Consider the following 18,999-nt stretch of genomic DNA (forward strand, 5'->3'; position numbering starts at 1 on the left):
CATTGCATTTATTTTTTAACTTTTGTTCATTTTCTGAGGGGTGACAATCCAACCGATACCGAACCGATGATTCGGTTTCGGTTCAAATTTCGGTTCGGTAGAACCAAACCGATTCAAATTTCAAACCGAACCGTTGCCCGCGATTTCCAATGATTATAAGTAATGGGTGGCAAAATTGGCCGAACCGAAACCGAACCGTTCTCCCCCCCTAAATTTGTCTAGCGTTGGAGAAGGCAGATGATTTTTTCGCCCCAATATAGGATAATACACCCCACTGTTAACGTGATTTGACGTCAAAAAGCGTGAAAGTCTGCCTCGTGAAAGTCTGCCTCCGCCCAATTAACATTAACACGAGGGTGTATTATCCCACAGTGGGAGCGAAAAAATCATCTCCCGAAAAAGGGTAAGGCTTGTTTCCTTGATTTTTGAGAAAATAAATAAATAAATGGAAAGCCTACCAGAAGCCATGCTAATTTTTAATTTCTTTTTTTTTTTTTGGGTTGGATCTCTATTAGCAAGAAATGATACTCAACTCAACTAAGCCTTTATCCCAAACTAGTTGGGGTCGGCTATTAGCAAGAAAGGAGCTCTCCCAAAATTAGGGGTGCAAGTTGGGTCGGGTTCAGGTTGAGCTTTTGCTAAAAAATTGAATTGGAATCAACCCCAACCAGACACAATTATAAGGTAAAAAAGCTCAGCCCGAATTCCCAAAAATCGACCTGTGTTGCACCCCCAACCCCAAATATCATCACTGCAGTAAGTTCCTTAAATCTCAATCATGAGATGGAGAGAGATGGTGTATTCCATTGTTAAATTAGCCTGTTGGTATGCATCACAAACCATCAGGATCAAATATATCCAAAAGCTGTTTTTATTATTTCGAACAATATTTTCTTCACAGATAAGCAGCTAATGAAAATGCTATTTGATCTCCCAGAAAAACTTTATGCATTTTAAATCCCTGTTTTCGGTTAAATGCTTTCTTATGAAAAAATGAACTTGTTTATCGCCAAATGGTCGGTATCCATGACAAGGCACTGCTATATACAAGGGAAAGAGAGAGGAGGAAAGAAAAAGGAAAAGCCTCATTTCCAGACTTTTACAGAGCGGTCATGGCTGGCCGATGCCATCATCCCAGTCGAAGGAGAATTTGCCAGTGCCGCAACTATTCCTTGGTGTGCCGCCGGATATGTCATTGTTTTACAACTCTCTATCGGCTGCCAAAACTCGATCACCTGCCAATGGAATTATTCGGGTCAGATAACATCATGCATTTAAAGGGTGAATAAGAAGTAACATTGAACACAATAAAAAATCACACTAATGAATGTGCTGGTTATAAAATTGTGTCAATTAAATATTTGAGAATAAATTGAATACGTTAAATGCATTTTGGATTAGAATAATTGGATGCTTATGTATGCTCACAAATATTAATGCATGGGTTTATAATGAAGTGAATTTAGCAATGAAGCAAAAGCTAGTTATTTCAACAAGTATGATTGATTGGGACTCAATTTTTGATAACCTAATCAAGCTATGTGCATAAAAGAAACTAAAAAGTTACGCAAAGAATATATAATCATGATTGACCAATTAACGTGTTTAGAGCGTCTCCAATCCTTGTGATTCGCCAATCCAGTTGTCGATGGAGGATTCAACATTGATAGGCATGGAGAAATATAGCGGGCCATGAAGGCCCTATGTAAAGATCATGAATAGATGCCAATGATACAATGTGATGCATTGCCATGTCAAATGATTGTAGAAAAAAAAAAGATGAAGATGGTGAAATACGATGATGATGCATTGCCCTGGTGTGAAAAAGATTGTTGAAAACATTAGATGAAAATGGTTAAAAGCAATGATGAATGTATTGCCCTGGTCTGAAAAAATTTTAGAAAACAAAAAAAATAAAAGTGGCGAAAAAAATGATGAAATGCTTTGCTTATTTTGTATTCTCTCAAGTATTTTTTTTTTCTTGTAATAAGAGAGAAGGGAGGAGAGTTGATATTTTCATGTGCACTTTCTTTGGGGCTTTTGGTGTATTAATAGATATTTAGAAGAGGAAGACAGACGTTGGAGAGGAACCAAATTAACGGCAAAAGGATCCCCTTTTGATTTTGTATGACTTGCCTTTTTAAAGTAAAACAGAGTGGGAGAGATAGATAGTTTCTGTGGGCTGCCTTTAATGAGAAAGCGGTTGCTAAAAAAAGGGGACACTTTCAGAGGGTGAGGGACAAAGGAGGAAAGTGCGGCTTGGTTTCTAGAGAAAGGGGAAATTTTTTTGTGTTTTACTTAAAAGAAGTGTGTTGGGTTAAAAAATGAAAGTGACATGGTAATAAAGGCAGGATAGTATTTTCATAAACATGCTACATCTTTTATTGATTTTTTTATTTAAAAAATATTTTAAAATTTAGATGTTATACAAATATATATGTCCTCAGCTAGTTTGCATGCAAACTAAAATATCAGCATATACTCAAATTTCCAAATATATATATATATATATATATATATATATATATATATATATATATTGCTATCAATGGGTAATCTTGGATTGACTACACCATTACCATAAAAAAAATTCTTGGATTGAACCTATGAGTCTATGACTACTAAGACACAAGGCAAAATCCCATGGTTATAGGATCATTGTTATTAGAGCAACAGAATAAGAGTAATTTCGGAAGGATGATTTAAATAGAGGTTAAATGACCACCGCTTTTCAGGTATTTCGGAGGTCTCAATATTCGTTATAGTTACTTATTTGATGATCCGCAGATGAAATATTCCAGATCTGTCATGCACACTTGGGCCAAAAATAAGAATTCTTACGCCCAAACACGGAACATTTGGAATGTGCAGTGGTTCCTAATAACAGCACAGCAGGATGACCTACTTGAGTCGTGTATTTTCACTTGCAAAGCTAGAGGCATTTATTATGTTAAGAAAGATGGTGGATATTTCCATGGAATGGATTATAAAGTCTTCAAAGTGAACTGCATAAAGAAGTCATCAGCAAGCCAGCAGATAGGATTAAATTTTAGGAGAACAGCTTACTTGATAGCCCCCGATAACCAAGAGAAGAGGATATCCAGGATGGAAGGTGCAAGAGGAGAATTTGTTGCCATTGAATCTCAGGGTATCTATGCATTTCCCATCAGTTGCGACTGACCACACACGGACGCAGTCTTCACTCACAGATGCCATAAATTGTCCATCTGGATCCCAGCAGATAGAGTGCACTTCTTTGATATGACCCTACAATATATTCCCACTCTTATCAGTAACATATGAAACAAATTTTGGTGCAGAAGCACATATGCAGCATTACCCAATCAAGGTTTTAAATTTCGGCTTCGAAATTTCGGCTGAAATTCGGGGAAAATGAATTACATTTTTAATTTGAAATTTCGGCTGAAATTTCGGAAAATTAGCAAATTTGTGAAAAAAAAAAATCATTTTTTTGAAATTTCGGTTTTGGGGTTTCAGATTTGGTCCCAACCGAAATCCAAATTTTCGGTATTTCAGCCGAAATTTAAAACCTTGTCCCCAATAACCTAAAAAAATGTGCATGCAAACAAACTTATGCATCCCTAAAACCTTCAAGGAGAGCTGGATCTGATCGGTCTCAACATCAAGTACGTTGATTATATTCTCTGTAGCAGAAGCCAGGAGCTGCCCAATTCGAGGCTGAAATCTGACTTGTGTACTACCACCCTGTCATGCATCAACATAAACTTGGTTCGAAAAAAAAAGGCTAGAGAATACACAGTAAATATCACTACATATTTTTTTTTCATTCCTACTAAATGGAAAGGGACTTGCACAAACAGAAACACACGCATGCACATAAAAAGAAAAATATGGAAAAAGAAAGAAATTAAGACCATTTTTGCTCAGCAGAATGCTGTAAAAAACTGAGGAGATTAAACTCGCTAGAGAATGAAGAGGAAGATGCAAAAGAGGAACTTTGCTTGTTGGTCGCGGCTGCAGAGGTCCCACCCGAGGAGCTAAAATGATTTGAGAACCGAGCTCATCGAAGGAGATTAAACTGCTAGAATTTTATTCTTCTGAGTTACCCTTTTGTAAGTCTCTTGATTTTGCTTCCGTATGAAATTCTTCATGCATGTTGGAGATATTTGGACTATGGGATCATAAATCATAAGCTTTAAGTTTTCTAGACTGGGATTAGTTAGTTTATACTTCATATCAAAAAGAAGTTTGCAGTGCTTTCCATAGTCATTTTTTAGTACTGGACGGTCCCTAACTTTTCAAGCACTAAAACATATTCATGATTTGGATATTCAAAGGTGTGATAGAAGCATATTGTTTAGTTTTGGAAAATCAATTATAGATGTATAATAAGTTTCAGAAAATAAGCCCTGAAATGGCATTTTGATAATGCCGAAAAAAATGCCAAAAGACACAAGCTTCAGGCTGACCTTGGATATGCGCTCGCAGGCATGCTTATTGACGTTCCATAACCGAATTTCGCCATTCCTATCACATGAACCCAGGATATCCACTTTCGTTGGGTGGAAATCCACTGACATAACTTGTTCTCCGTGTCCAATAAGCTTGCATAATGATTTGCTGGGCTGCACACACACAGATCAAATACATCAGTATCCATCCATCTTTCAGAGGCAGAAACAAGAAAAAGCAAGTGGAGCAATAAATAATTCAGGGAAGGAACCACAGAATAACAAAATATTCATCAATAATCTAGTACACAGAGCCCCTTAATTTTGAAACTAATGGTTTGTCCTCTGGTAATGCAACATTATAGATTTATTAAATAACATTTGAATATAAAAGACACCTTGGTCATCCTCATCACAACCATTGTAAATAAATAAACTCCTCAAGAAAGGATGAGAACATTCCATTTCATCTGTTCATCTATAACAAGCAGGAAACTGTTGGGATTGAGCCTCTAGCTTGATGGTCAAGGCTTTGTTCTTCAACCTGGAGGTCGGAAGTTCAATCCCAGCTTACCTACCAAAAAAAGTAGGAAACTGTTCCAAGTTTTAGCTTATAAAATCCAGGTTTTAGCTTGTAAAATCCTGGACTTTACAATCTTGGATTATAAAAACCTTGTATCCAAACGGCCCTTAAATATTGAAGGGAATATAAATGTATCCAACAAAAAACATGTAAGCAGATTGGACAAAAAACAAGGAAAATAATGATCCCCATAGTACATAGAGGCCAAACAATTCATTAATTTATTGCTTATAATAAAGCATGTAAAACTGTTTTAACTGTTTTAAAATAAAACAATAAATGGCATGTAGATATATTCCAAAGAAAGTTTGGTAGAAGAAAGAGAATCAGGGAACTTCTGTTTAAAAAGGAAATTAGACTGCAGGCAAGCTGACTGCTTCAATGAAAAAAAGTAATATTTAATTTTACCATAAGCATATCTAGAGTCTAAGTTAGCATAAAACATGAATTTAAAGTGAACTGAAATGATGAGAAGTAATTACTTTATTTGCATTCCAAACTCGCACAGTTTTATCAAACGAAGATGTGGCCAAAAGAGTAGAACTTGGTCTAAATCGAACATCTGTAATTAAAAGAGAATGCTCCCCTGAAGTAGTCTGGACATCAAAGGTATCCATATTCCAAAATGCAACCTGAAAATTGAAAATGATCAGCATAATAAAATAGAGAACTGAGACAAATAAAATCTTCCCTAGAAGGCAAGAACAGAGAAATTATTAGCACCACTCCACCTTCTTATCATGACCAGAACTAGCTAACATTTTTCCATCTGACGAGAAATGGCAGCAGACAACCTTGCTTGTGCTTGAACAGAGGCAGGCAACTTCAGTAAAAGAAAAACCTGCCAGAAAAATCAGAAATTCTTATGATTATTGAATGGCGACGGAAATAAAAATGCCATGATAGGAGTAAACATGCCACCAAATGTTACTCTCTCTCTCTCTCTCTCTCTCTCTCTCTCTCTCTCTTGATATATATATATATATATATATATATATATATATATATATATATATATCAAGAGAGAGAGAAAGAGAGAGAGAGAGAGAGAGAGAGAGATTAAATAATGCCATCTCCAACGGCTTGAGCTTATGGAGTAACTGGTTGTTTCACATGGTAGCAGAGCAAAGGTCCTGTGTTCAAAACTCCTTGATATTAAAAATCCACATGTAATGGCCAACCCAAAAGACGGGTCACATGCACCACGTGTAGGCCAACCCTAAAAAAGAGGGGCACACATGAGGGGGAGTGTTAAAGTATAAAAGATTAAATAATGCCATCTCCAATGGCTTAAGCTTTTGAAGTAACTGGTTGCTTCACAACATAAATCATTTTCATGGTAAATAATTTGTTATTGTGCATGGTATATTGTACTTCTTACAACCACTGGTATAAATAATTTCCCAGTTTAACCATAGAGATCAAATTAAATGACTACAAACGCTGTAATTTGTCCAAATTTCAATGGTACCAAAGCCGCAATAGTGTTGCAAATTTTGACCTATGCTATTTGAATCTTTGAATTTCCAACCATCTACAATGGCTTGCTTAGTCTGCAAGATACATCAATTATCTCTGGAATTTATAGTTGGAATTGTTGAATTCTCTCCCTGAATTGGAGGTTCTAAATATCTGGATTAGTGGTTCTAAAATATCATTGATACATATAGAGTGGCTGGAATATAGATCCTTGAAATAAACTTAGGCATGTCCCCTTGTAAATAAATAAAAGAAAATCAAATGTGACAACCAGGTTGCAATTCACATTGAAAACAACCCTGTTTACCATGAAGGAACCAATCACATAGAAGTTGATTGTCACTTTATTCATGAGAAGGTTGCTTCAAAAGTTATTGACACTCAGGCGAAGACTCAAGACCAATTGGCATATATCTTATCAAAGCCCTTTGAGAAAGCTAGACTATGTGACCTTGTATCCAAGTTGTGCATGATAAATATCTATACTCCAACTTCAAGGGTGGTGTTCGAGTTAAAGGTGCAACTGTGCACATTTCACTTGTGGTACTTTAATAATTACCTTGTCTTTTCCTGTATTTATGAAGCGCATACCCGTCCCTTTTTCTCCTCGCAAACCCTTTATTATATCGTGTTCACGCCCAAACTCTTCTTCTCTTTTCTTTTTTTTTCTTTACTTCTCTTCTCTTCCCTTCATCTCTCAAGATTCAACTGCAACTTAAGTAGGGTGTATCCTCATGAAAAGTGACATTTATAGAGGTAAAGAAACGGTGAGACCAAGGATCATAACAGCTATAACCCTTGAAGCAGCTAGAGTAGCCAATGAAGATACACTTGATAGCAGTATCGTCAAATTTTTGAAAAGTACACATAAAACAAAAAAACATGGGGCTCTATCAGGAAGCAGGTCGGGGTGCCATTATAAGGCCTTATATAAATATCACTTAAGACTTAATTACAATTGTTGCCACTGAGGCCATCAATGATGGGGCCCACCTTACTAATGCAAGTGTTTAATGAAAGAATTATACCGAAAACATAATATAAATTAGGCTAAACTTATCTCTTAACACCAATGAAATGTCAATATGAAATCGTCAAGTCCAAAATATTCCTCAAAACATGAACAAAAGGATTATAGTAGAAGATAAAGTACTTGAGGAGAAAAGGAATATATAATCACATGCATCCCCAACAAATGATAGACTTCAGCCACAAGGAGATTGCGTCTCAACTCTTATCATGATTCAGATTGGGAAGGAAACCAGATGATATCATTGATGTGTTGCCATGCTCTCTTGAGAAAAAAATTGCTTTAACGGAGTAATAAGAAAAAAAATGGTCGGTGGATCTACTTTTGGAGCAGAATATGGTGCCCTAGAAGAAGTAGCTCAAGAAACTACCTAGCTGAAAGCCTGAAATAGATGCTAAGGCCCTGTTCGTTTAAGATTATGACAACCGATTGTGGGTGCCAAACATATTAATGGACTCAATCGGTTGTCATAATCTTAAACGAACAGGGCCTAAGGGGTCTCTCTACCTAAACTCAAAATGATGTACTGCTGGGAATAGAGTTCTCCGTATATCTCCTCCATCCAATATGCATGAAACAAACAAACACACACACACACACACACACAAACACACACACAAAATAATAATAACAATAATAATAAAATAAAAATAATTTTGAACACAAAATAAATTGATTACCATATGCAGGAAAAATCTATAATAATACACCTTGCCTATCAAAGAAAAACTATATCACACCTTTCAAATATAGAGAAGCTAGCCATATTGTAATTGGTTATAGTTCACAAGGACAGACATGTTTATCTCAGCTGGAAGCTTTTTTAATGCATGAGACGCTTGTCAAACAACCAACTACTCCAAAAGCTTAATATGTTGGAGAAGGTGTTTTAATAAATCTTTTATACTTTAACACACACCCTCATGTGTGGCCCCTCTCTTTTAGGGTTGGCCTACACATGACAATGTGGCCCCTCTTGCATGTGGATTTTTACTATCAAGGATATTTGAACCCACGGCTTTGATCTGATACCATGTCAAACAACCAATTACTCCAAAAGATTAAGCTGTTGGAGAAGGTGTTATTAAATCTTTTGTACTTTAACAACACTCATCTGAGCCTGACAGGGAGTACTATAAGTTGCCTAGGTCATAAAATTACTTGCCCTTTCACTTCTGTACCAGACAAGTGTACTTAAGCTTTCTTTACTATTTGGCATTTTAATAATTGCTAGGTGGTAATTATGTGAATCATAGCCAAATTTCAATGTATAAATCAAAACAAACAATTTGAAAGTTTATCACCTTTTGGGACTTGCATGCAGTGATCAGTAGAACTTTGTGCCAATTCGCTGAAAGGGGCATCACATGAATTATCATGGGATAAAAAGGATTCCACATTATCGTCCAGAGAACCATCATTCAAACCATCCTATAAATAGTGTTCAACATAGCATAGATGATAATCAGACAGATAAACACTATAAAAAAAACATTTCTGTAACCACTTCCAAAAATAACCAAATCTATGATACCATTTGTTCAGATGTTTCAGCCAATCCACCAATTCCTTCAGAACCATATCCCTTTAGGTTATCAGATACACTATAGCTTTGTGATAAAGTAATAGGCATTGATATCTCATCATTATGCTTCCTCTTTTGGCCACTCTGAAACACATATATGTACATATATCAACAAGAATAATAACTGAAGGAACCCAAAGAACCAGCAGGCTGATACAAATACTTCCACAAAGTAAAAAATATTATGTCAAAATTTTCCTCTATCAGACAAATGGATGAATTGATTAATAAGACTAAAAGAAGAACAATCAGCATGTTGTCATTGTTCCTTTTGTGCCTGATCGAGTAGGTGCTGGTTTTCTGCAGTCTAATGCATAAACCATTATATAATTCATCTCATATTAGTTGACCACAATGGAAAAGTTTCAGATGGCAACGAAAAGAAGTTTAACCATCAAGCAAAAAAAAAAAGAAACAAAATCAAAGAGATGAGGGTTTTATTGGTATTTTTTCCATCCATTACATAAAAGCATTTGCATTAAGAAAGTATCATATTAAAGCCATTGTAAGTCCGGTGAACATGTCTTCCTCAAATTAGGTGCATTAACTCCTGTAACCTGCATACAATATAAGTGTTTGCATATATTGCAATTCCAATTCTGTTTCAATTAAAAGCCCCCATCTGAGAAATGGACCGTTATTGCCATGAGAATAAATACCTCCTTTCTGACCAGAGGAGAAGCAGTTTGAATTGAAGAAACAATTTGTTGAGACCCGATGTTAACAGCCTGCTGACCAGCGTTTCCATTCAAACCACTCCTGAGAAAAATCAAACCTCTTTGATCCACAACAGAACATCCAGCTGAGAGGGGCGATATAAGGTTTCCAGATGTGCGGGCCCGTGCTGGAGTTAAGACCTCTTGTTGATGTTGAGGAGTCAGTAGCTGAAACTGCTGCAGTTTGTTTGATGTGTGTAAAAGGGGTTCAAGTATTTGGTGACCCGAACTTGGGCAAATTTGGTTAACGCCCTGTTGAAAAAGTTTAATAGTAACTTTAAACTGTTCATAAAAACGAAGTCACAAACTACAAGAAACAGAAGTTCAGCTGCCAGGAGAAAAGGTTTGCAGTACACGAATGAAGGTGGGACTGGAATGGATTGATAGAGTTTGGGAGAATGAAATGCTATGGCACTTACAGTTAAAGGCCAACCATTCAGTGGCAACGGACTAACCCCTTTATTCAACCCTGCCGAGAGATAAAACAAAAGTCGCTTAGAAACAAGTAATTTACTAATATTATTAAAAATGACAGTAAACATACAGATAATATTTCCTAGCAATACCCTGGTTCATATTCCTTCTGAATAACAACTTGAACAAACTATAACTGTTAAAGAAAAACATTTCCCACTACACATACATATGAAAATGATCAGGTGCAATTTATTTATTTTAGGAAGAAAAAATCAACAACATATCGGCACTTAACAGCTCAAAAAAGCTACTGACTTCACCCCCAAGCTATATCTGTCATTTCATGTTTTGGGGAGGAAGTCTAATTAATACCATGATGGAACATAAAACGGTTGCATTGATTTATATAACTGCTAAACCAAATAGGCTAATAGCGAAGCGAAATGTTTGCACTTTATTATCTATACTATCTCATTATTAAATACAATTATATTCATTCAAACAAACCTCAAGCCAGCATTTAAACAAACCTGCCTCGGAAAGCCCAGACCTTGGCAGCAAGACTGTTGGACCACCATAGAGCATCGGCTCTGCAGAGAGAGATCTCTCCAAATTAATAACATGTGTATTATCCTGCAATAAGAGTGAAATCACAATCACTAAAAGAACTCCAATACTTGGAACAGGAAACTATAGGTAATATTAAGAAGAAAGTAGGCCAAAAATACTGCCTCATACTCTTACTCCATGCTGTTGACGCCTTGCACAAACTTGTTGCTGCATGCAACTGTGATTGCAAACAATTTTCATAAGCACATGCGATAGAAAGATTATGAACCAAAACACAACCATGATATAAGCAAACAAAGTAGCCAAGTTGGAGAGTTCTGAATAATACCTGTTTTGGTTAGCTACATCAACAAGATGTCTCTTGGGTCCTCTTTCTCTAGGGGGAGGGTGATTGAGCCGCTCCTCATATACTCTGGAAGCCAACAAGCTAGCCGGTGGTTGTCCCAACATGATTTCAGGATACATTCTGGTCGGTAAACCAATTGGAGAAGAATGATTAATAACCCTTTGCTGCATTGGAGGAACTGGAGGGTGTGGTTGTTGTTCATCCATTCTTGGTGATTGGGCCTGTGAATATGAACCAAAGAGACGCAAGAACAAGAACACAAGAAGTAAAGAAAAACCTCACTTGCAAGAAGTTACAAGAAATTATCAAATTTACAATCCATCGAAATCATCACCTTGATGCGAGCTTCTTTGGCCTCAAAATTCTTATGCACTCTAGCATTAAACATGTCATAAAATATTGACCACCATTCTGATAAGAAACCCTCAGGAGCATCAATTGCTGCAAAAGACCGCATTACCACTCTCGAATCAGAATTTCAGAACAAAGCATTTATTTGTCATTGTGATGAATCCATAATGATAAATAAATCTTTCTAAAGGATTCATTTAGCCGACCCCAACTAGTTTGGGAGAAAGGCTTTGTTGAGTTGAGTTGTGATGAATCCATAACTGTCAACTTGCTTAAGAAAGAGTACTTGACTAGCCCCTCAGAGCTATGATCTATGGATATAGATTTGTGTGTCGATATAAATATGAGGGGTCCGACCCGGATATCCTAAAACTTTAGAAACAAGGACACACCCATACATACACATACATATTACTGATTCATAATTATAATTTGCAACAAAAAAAATGTGGTATTCATTAAACAAGCCAAGAAATCTTAAGATTAAGCAACCACAAGTCTAAAACAAACATGAGATAATAAGATAAAAGTGTATTCAACAATCTAAGTTGTAATTACAGACTTCTCATCCTCTATTTGACATCCCATAATAGCAGGACCTCCATAGTTCTTGATGCAGTGCCAACATGGCAGCCACATCATGCCTAGTTGGATTTGGTGGAGTTCCAAGGTTCATTCCCGCATTAAAGCTTCTGACCGATTTTCAACCACGTTTTTGGTCTATTAAATGGCCGAATCATGGAAAGTGGTAAACTAGAAAGTTGTAGGTCCCTTTGAGATCTTTCCAACAAGTATTTGTGCTCGAAAATTGGCCTAGTGGTTAGAAAGTTATGATAGTTTTAGTGGACTGTGTCTGTGGGTTCCCAAAACAGTCAAAGTTAGTGAGTTCCAATGCAATTAATGTTATGTAAGTCCTTAAGTTACATAGTGGAGAAGGTTGAACGAATTCTCTTTGGTTTTATTTTATTTAAAGGGTTAGAATCCATCTTTAGGGGGGATTTTGGATGTTGATAAACTTATGTAATTGATGGAATATCAATTGGGTTGAGCATTGCTCCCATTTTGGTTCTTCTTCTCTTATTGTGTTTTTTATGTCTAATTTCTCTTATTCTTCCCTCTTAAGCACCTGCATTATCTAGTATCAGAGCCAACATTACTCTCTTGGGCTAGCTTTGATTTGATTTTCATGGCGGCACGAAGAGGTAGAGGAAGGCATGGTAACCAAATGATGGAAGATTTGAGAGATGAAAGAGATGATAACTTCAAGCGCTTCGAAGATAAGTTGAGCAACTTACCATGCGACTTGAACGCCAAGAGGCTCGTAGTGAGCTTGGTGGATCAAGCCGTGGAGGTTCTAATGATGAATTCGATGTGAATCCCTTCGTCAATGGCCGTGAGGAGGATAAGTTGGGAAGGTTCTATCGTGATTTCGACACCGTCAAGATTGACTTGCCGGAGTTTCATGGTCGTCTACAACTCAAAGAGTTTCTTGAATGGCTTAGTGCCATTGAGAAGTTCTCTGATTACAAGGAGACACCAGAAAGACAACGTGTGAAGCTTGTGACTACAAGGCTTCGTGGCTACGCCTCAACATGGTGGGATAAAGTTCAAGAAATGAGAATACGGAAAGGAAAGCGTAAGATTTCTTTTTGGGACAAAATGAAGTCAAGGCTTAAGGAGAAATTTCTTCCGTTAGATTTTTCCCAAATTATCTTTTCTCAATTCAACAACCTACGCCAAGAATCCAAGAGTGTGTTGGACTACACCGAAGAATTCTACAAACACATGACTCATAATGATATTCAAGAGGGTGAAGATCAACTTGTGGCAATGTATGTTGATGGTTTGAAGTTTTCTATTCGTGATGAAGTAGAAATGCATCGATTTTTGAGCGTCAATGATGCTTATCAACTAGCCTTGTAGGTGGAGGCTAAGCTTGCCCGTCGTGGTGCTAAGAAGTTTGTTGTTGTTCGTAGTCTCTATCCTTCTTCCGAAGGTGAATCTTCACATGGTGGAGGTGCAAAGTCAAGGTCCGAATATTTCAACAAAAAATTCTATAAAATCAGCCCCTACACATCAAGTTGGAAATCAGCCAAATCGTCCCAACAATCCAAATACTTGTTTCAAGTGTGGTCAAGTTGGCCATCATTTCAAAGATTGTCCAAAGAGGCAAGTAGTGGCCTTCAGTGATGAAAACAATGATGAAGATCTTGTTGACGATTCAAATCAGCCCATATATGATGAGGAAGATGATATACAGCATAAAGAAATCGAACCCGAAGAAGGAGATAGTTTGGTGACCCAAAGAGCACTTGCTACACCAAAGGTTGAATCCAATGATGATTGTCTTCGTTCTAATATGTTCAAGACTCGATGCAAATCTTATAACAAGGTTTACACAACTGTGATTGATGGTGGGAGTTATGACAATATTGTTTCTTATAAAATGGTGAATAAGTGCAAGTTCCAAACCGAGCCTCATCTAAAGCCCCATTGAATTGCATGGTTCAAGGAGAGTAACTTTTTTCTTTCCAATAATGAATTTGATCAAGAGACCAAGGACAATGGTACATCTGATGCCCTACTTGTTGTTGAAGCTAATGAGGAGCACGGGGAACTACAATGGCAATTCAATGAATTCATTGCATATTAGGTGAACCGATGGATATTGAAGAGATGAGTGAATGGAAAAGAAATACATCGATTTTTTCATTTAATTACATTGACCCATTTTTATTCGATCTTACATTGAATCCCACAGTGGATATTTACGCATTCAAACATGTTCAAAATCTAGACAAATTATCACTTCGTCGTGGAGATTATGAAGTGGAGTTTGATCTTCGGAAGTTTCAATTGATGATCATTCTTCGATACTTCAAAGTTCAAGGGCAAGTTTTCTTGAACTAAGGAAGTTTGGCGAATTTTAAGATCGTGTGGATGCCCCTTTTCAAGTGCTTAAGAAAATTGGGGATAATGCATTCAAGGTTTAGCTCCCTCCAAATATCAATACTCACCCAACTTCAATGTTAAAGACTTGACCAACTTCAATGTTAAAGACTTGACGACTTATCATGGAGAGTTTGAAGAGAACACGTGGGCGAGTTCTTTCCCACCCGGAGATAATGATGCAGTACCAACATGGCAGCCAAGTCATGCCTAGGTGGTTTTGGTGGAGTTCCAAGGTGCATTCCCGCATTAATGTTGCTGGACCGTTTTGAACCTCATTTTTGGGCTTTTAAATGGCAGAATCATGGAAAGTGGTAAACTACAAAGTTGTAGGTCTCTTTGAGATCTTTCCAACAAGTATTTCTGCTCGAAAATTGGCCCAGTGGTTAGAAAGTTATGGCAGTTTTAGTGGACTGTGTCTGTGGATTCCCAAAACAGTCCAAGTTAGTGAGTTCCAATGTAATTAATGTTATGCAAGTCCCTAAGTTAACTAGCGAAGAAGGTTGAACAAATTTTCTATTGTTTTCTCTTATTTAAAGGGTTAGAAACCATCTTTAGAGGGGATTTTTGGATGTTGATAAACTTATGTAATTGATGGAATATCAATTGGGTTGAGCATTGCTCCCATTTTCTTCTTCTCTTGGATGTGTTCCTGATTTCTAATTTTCTTCTTCCTCCCTCTTAAGCACCCGCATTAGTTTTCTTCAGTCTTCAATATGCAGTGGAAAATGAATTAGAGTTTTAGGTTTAGTGGGGAGATAACAAAAATATTAATTAAATAGTTAAAACAAGAGTTACTAATAAAAATAAGACACAATAATAAAAGAGTTTAAATAGTATTTAATTAATTGGACTGTCAATAAGCAACATTGAATACATTGTAGGCACCTCATCAATTAAAGCCCCTAGCGCATAGGTGAACCCATTTAATACAGTTGGATCATTTTAACAATTAACACAACCAATCCAAACACAACCCTTTTATGTTTCAGCATATGAACAGAAGAAAGTTTAAGTTTAATACCACAAAGTCACTAACTTGCACAATCCAATCAACGTTATAATGGGAACAAACAGAAACCAATCCATTCCATTTCAGCATATGAACAAATGAAATCAATCGCAATCAAATGACATAGATGAAAATCATACACTATTCAATACATTACCTATGGGAATTGGCGAAAGCTTAACCTCTTCCATGAATATCTCCGCCATTTCATGTGATTTGTTTTTCATCAAATAATCATGTATGTAACGATCAAGCCTACAACATCATACCGAGAAACAATATAGGCATAGAAATAATAAAAGGAAAAAAACAATAAAATAACAAAACAACAGATAGCTTGAGTGCCAGAAACTCACATTTTTTGTGCATCGAATTCATTTCCCGCCATGATCGCCTTCAAAAACAAAATAGAAAACGATTCTTAGCATAGAAACCGAAAAAAAACTGCAAAGATTCCGGTATGTAAGATTTAAGAGAAAAGTACGGAATTCAGGCATTAATTACCAAAAAATATGGATTTCGAGTACTAAGTAAAGTAAGTATGAAACATTCTTAAAAAACGGGTGGAAAAAAGACCCCAATACCCTTGTGACATGATCACAGCCCAACATCAATCATTCTTTAAAGTTAGATTTGAATATTTTATTATTTTTCACGTTTCTTTGTAACCACCTCTGAGAGAAACTATGGTAGCATTTAATGCATTTGACCTTAGCTGCCATCATTTGGTTCGTTTGAGCATGTGTTTGAACCCAAAAAAGCCTTGGGTTCATTTTAATATTTGCCGTCTGCAATAAGCAGAGATCGTTGGATCCTTGACAAGTGGAAATATTTTTATGTACTCTAGATATTCTGGCAGCGTACTCGATATGTTTGGAACACATGTTTGAACCTAGAAAATCCGGCAGCATACTTGATATTCTGGCAGTGTTGTCGATATTGCGGCGACGTACTCTAGAATCCGGCGGCGTACTCAATACGTTTGGAACACATGCTTGAACCTAGAAAATCCGGCAACGTACTTGATATTCCGGCAGCGTACTCGATAGTCCGGTGGAGTACTCGATATTCAGGCGGCGTAATCTAGAACCCGGCGGCGTACTTGATATCTTTGAACGATGGGTGTTTCTTGATACGATGGGCCAGGGAATCGTTAACAGTATATCTCATAATGTAGCTGTTCTCAGCCAAAAGAGAAGGGGAAAATAATAAAATATTCAATAATGTAGTCGTTCTCAACCAAAAGAGATGTGAGAAATAATAAAATGTTGAATAACGTATCAGTTCTCAGCCAAAAGAAACGTGAGAAATAATAAAATATTCAATAACGTAGCCGTTCTAAACCAAAAGAGATGTGAGAAATAATAAAATATTGAATAAAGTAGCCGTTATCGGCCAAGAGAGACATGAGAAATAATAAAATATTCAATAATGTAGCCATTCTAAACCAAAGAGATGTGAGAAATAATAACATATTCAATAACGTGGTCGTTCTTAACCAAAAGAGATGTGTAAATAATAAAATATTCAATAAACTCGCCGGCAAAAAAGAAGTGAGAAATAATAAAATATTACCTTTAAAGATAATGATTGACGTTGGGCTATGAATGTGTCAGGAAGGGCAACATACGGTATTGGGTCTTTTTTCCACCGGTTTTTTGAAGAATCACCCGAGTTTCATAATTACTTTCATTGGTACCCGTAATCCGTATTTTTCCCTAATTATTCCTTACTTTTCTCAAAAGAAAAAGAAAAACGCTTGTCCAAAAAAGATAAGGGGCGGTAGAAGAGTGTCTTTTGAGCGTGTAAGAGACCTAAAAAGGCACGAAATTGCTAACATTAACTTTTTCCCCCTTCTTTTCGTTCCTCTTTTAATCTTTCTAGCAATCCTCTATTATTATTCTTATTGTAATAGCGCTTCTCTTTTAATCTTTCTTGAAGAATATTTGGATAGATGTACATTGTCCAAACAGTTGGAGAGATTTTATTGTGCTTTGGGATGCGATTTGTATAAAGCAAAAAAAGACTTTTACTAGGTTCCTTTGGAAATAGTCTTTTCAAAGAGATTATTGGGAAGAGGAATCGAATCTGCATTCGTTTGGAAATCATGGTACTCTTATTTTGTGAACACGAATGGACATAGAACGAACGGGAGATCATGAAGTATAACATCTATCCAACTAACATGGTCTTTCTACTAACAAGAAACACAAAAAGAATCAAGAAATAAAAAACGAGAGAGAGAGAGAGAGAGAGAGAGAGAACGTATAATTACCTTTTAATGGCGAACGACGAGAAGAGAGAACGCTAGTCTACAGGCGCGGAGAAGACACCATGCAAAAAGCCTCCCTCTCTATGTTCTAAAAGAAGGTGAATTGGTATTTTAAACTAAAGAGGAGAGTGGGCCAAGGCTTATGAGTAGGGGACTGCCCCGTTTTTGCACCTGCCACATTAAAGTCTACTCTAAGCTATTTTTAGGATATATTCCTTTGGGATGAGGGGATTAGTGTGGAAATGTATCTAGTCCTTTTTACCTCCGGATTAATAGTTACTTATGAGCTGTTAAGTGTCAATTGGTGTTCCGAAATTTCGAAAAATTGAATTTAAAAAAAAAAATATGTATTATTATTTCGGCCGAAATTTCAAAATTAATAAAATATTACTTTTTTCATTACCTAATTTTGGCTGAAATTCGAAACGGAAATTTAAAACCATGGTTCCTGCTGTCGACAGCAAATTTTGCGTAAATTCACTAACTTCAGGATTTGAACGGCAATTTTGTAATTTAATATGGACACTAATTTTTTAATGCCTACACCTGCTAAGCTAAAGTAGAGGTGGGGCCACTTGTTTACAAATACAAGATCCTCTAGAAACTCATGTTTGGCGGCCCCACCAACGATACGTCTATCTTCAAAACCTTCCCTTTTTGGACGACCTTCAGGTCATCAATTGGTTGGACGGCTTTTTTTCTTTACTGTAGAGAATTTAAAAAACGAAAGGTATGAGAGAAAAGGTTGCCCTAGAATGTTAGAGTATAAAAGATTAAGTAACGCCGTATCTAACAGCTTAAGCTTTTGGCGTAACTGGTTGTTTCACATGGTATCAGAGCTAAAGGTCTTGAATTCAAACATCCTTGATAGTAAAAACCCACATGCAATGGCCAAACCCCAAAGAGGGGTCACATGTGTCACATGTAGGCAAACCCTAAAAAAGAGGGGCCACATGTGAGGGGGGAGCTTTTGGAGTAACTGGTTGTTTCACATAGAAGCCTTCTATTTTTGGACTTGAAGCAATCCAAAATCCTCAAGGGTCCACTTATTTAAATGATAAAAAAGTAAATTCAAGGAGTCTCAGTTTGGAACCTTGCCCTTCTCCTTCTGTACTTTCTTTGGAAGTATAATTGGTTGGATACTTGGAGGGCAAAAGATAATCCGAATGAGAAATATGAAAGTCATGAACTTTCCTTTGGTGGGGTTCGAGAGACGGGATACATTCTAGTTCAAGAGTGACGTCTTGCTTGGCTTG

General features: G+C 36.7%; 1 protein-coding gene across 2 annotated transcripts; it reads right to left on the minus strand.

Moving 5' to 3' along the window:
- Window positions 1–931: 931 nt before the first annotated feature.
- LOC143882629 (transcriptional corepressor LEUNIG_HOMOLOG-like) lies at window positions 932–17,865 on the minus strand. Of its 2 annotated transcripts, none has more exons than XM_077386092.1 (17): window positions 17,747–17,865; window positions 15,828–15,865; window positions 15,629–15,726; window positions 11,494–11,600; window positions 11,142–11,380; window positions 10,988–11,030; window positions 10,774–10,876; window positions 10,246–10,295; window positions 9,770–10,078; window positions 9,060–9,194; window positions 8,830–8,956; window positions 5,748–5,857; window positions 5,499–5,648; window positions 4,452–4,607; window positions 3,610–3,726; window positions 3,067–3,267; window positions 932–1,235 (listed from the first exon to the last, which is right to left on the minus strand). In XM_077386092.1, exons 2-17 carry the CDS (start codon window positions 15,857–15,859, stop codon window positions 1,086–1,088), a joined length of 2,127 nt encoding a protein of 708 aa, XP_077242207.1. In that variant the 5' UTR covers window positions 15,860–15,865; window positions 17,747–17,865; the 3' UTR covers window positions 932–1,085. The 2 variants fall into 2 exon arrangements, with proteins under 2 accessions (XP_077242207.1, XP_077242206.1); XM_077386091.1 differs by having other exon boundaries at window positions 10,982–11,030.
- Window positions 17,866–18,999: the final 1,134 nt, after the last annotated feature.

Source organism: Tasmannia lanceolata, unplaced genomic scaffold (assembly GCF_043159265.1).
Source record: "Tasmannia lanceolata isolate RefF3 unplaced genomic scaffold, GAP_Taslan_0.1 ptg000008l, whole genome shotgun sequence".
Taxonomy (NCBI): Eukaryota; Viridiplantae; Streptophyta; class Magnoliopsida; order Canellales; family Winteraceae; genus Tasmannia; species Tasmannia lanceolata.

Coding starts and splice junctions, on each gene's coding strand:
- LOC143882629 (XM_077386091.1), bottom strand. CDS start 15,859: ATGGCGGGAAATGAATTCGATGCACAAAAAAT. Junction 10,296..10,773: donor GTCTGGGCTTTCCGAGGCAG/GTTTGTTTAAAT, acceptor ATCTCTCGGCAG/GGTTGAATAAAGGGGTTAGT. Junction 5,649..5,747: donor GTTCTGGTCATGATAAGAAG/GTGGAGTGGTGC, acceptor TTCAATTTTCAG/GTTGCATTTTGGAATATGGA.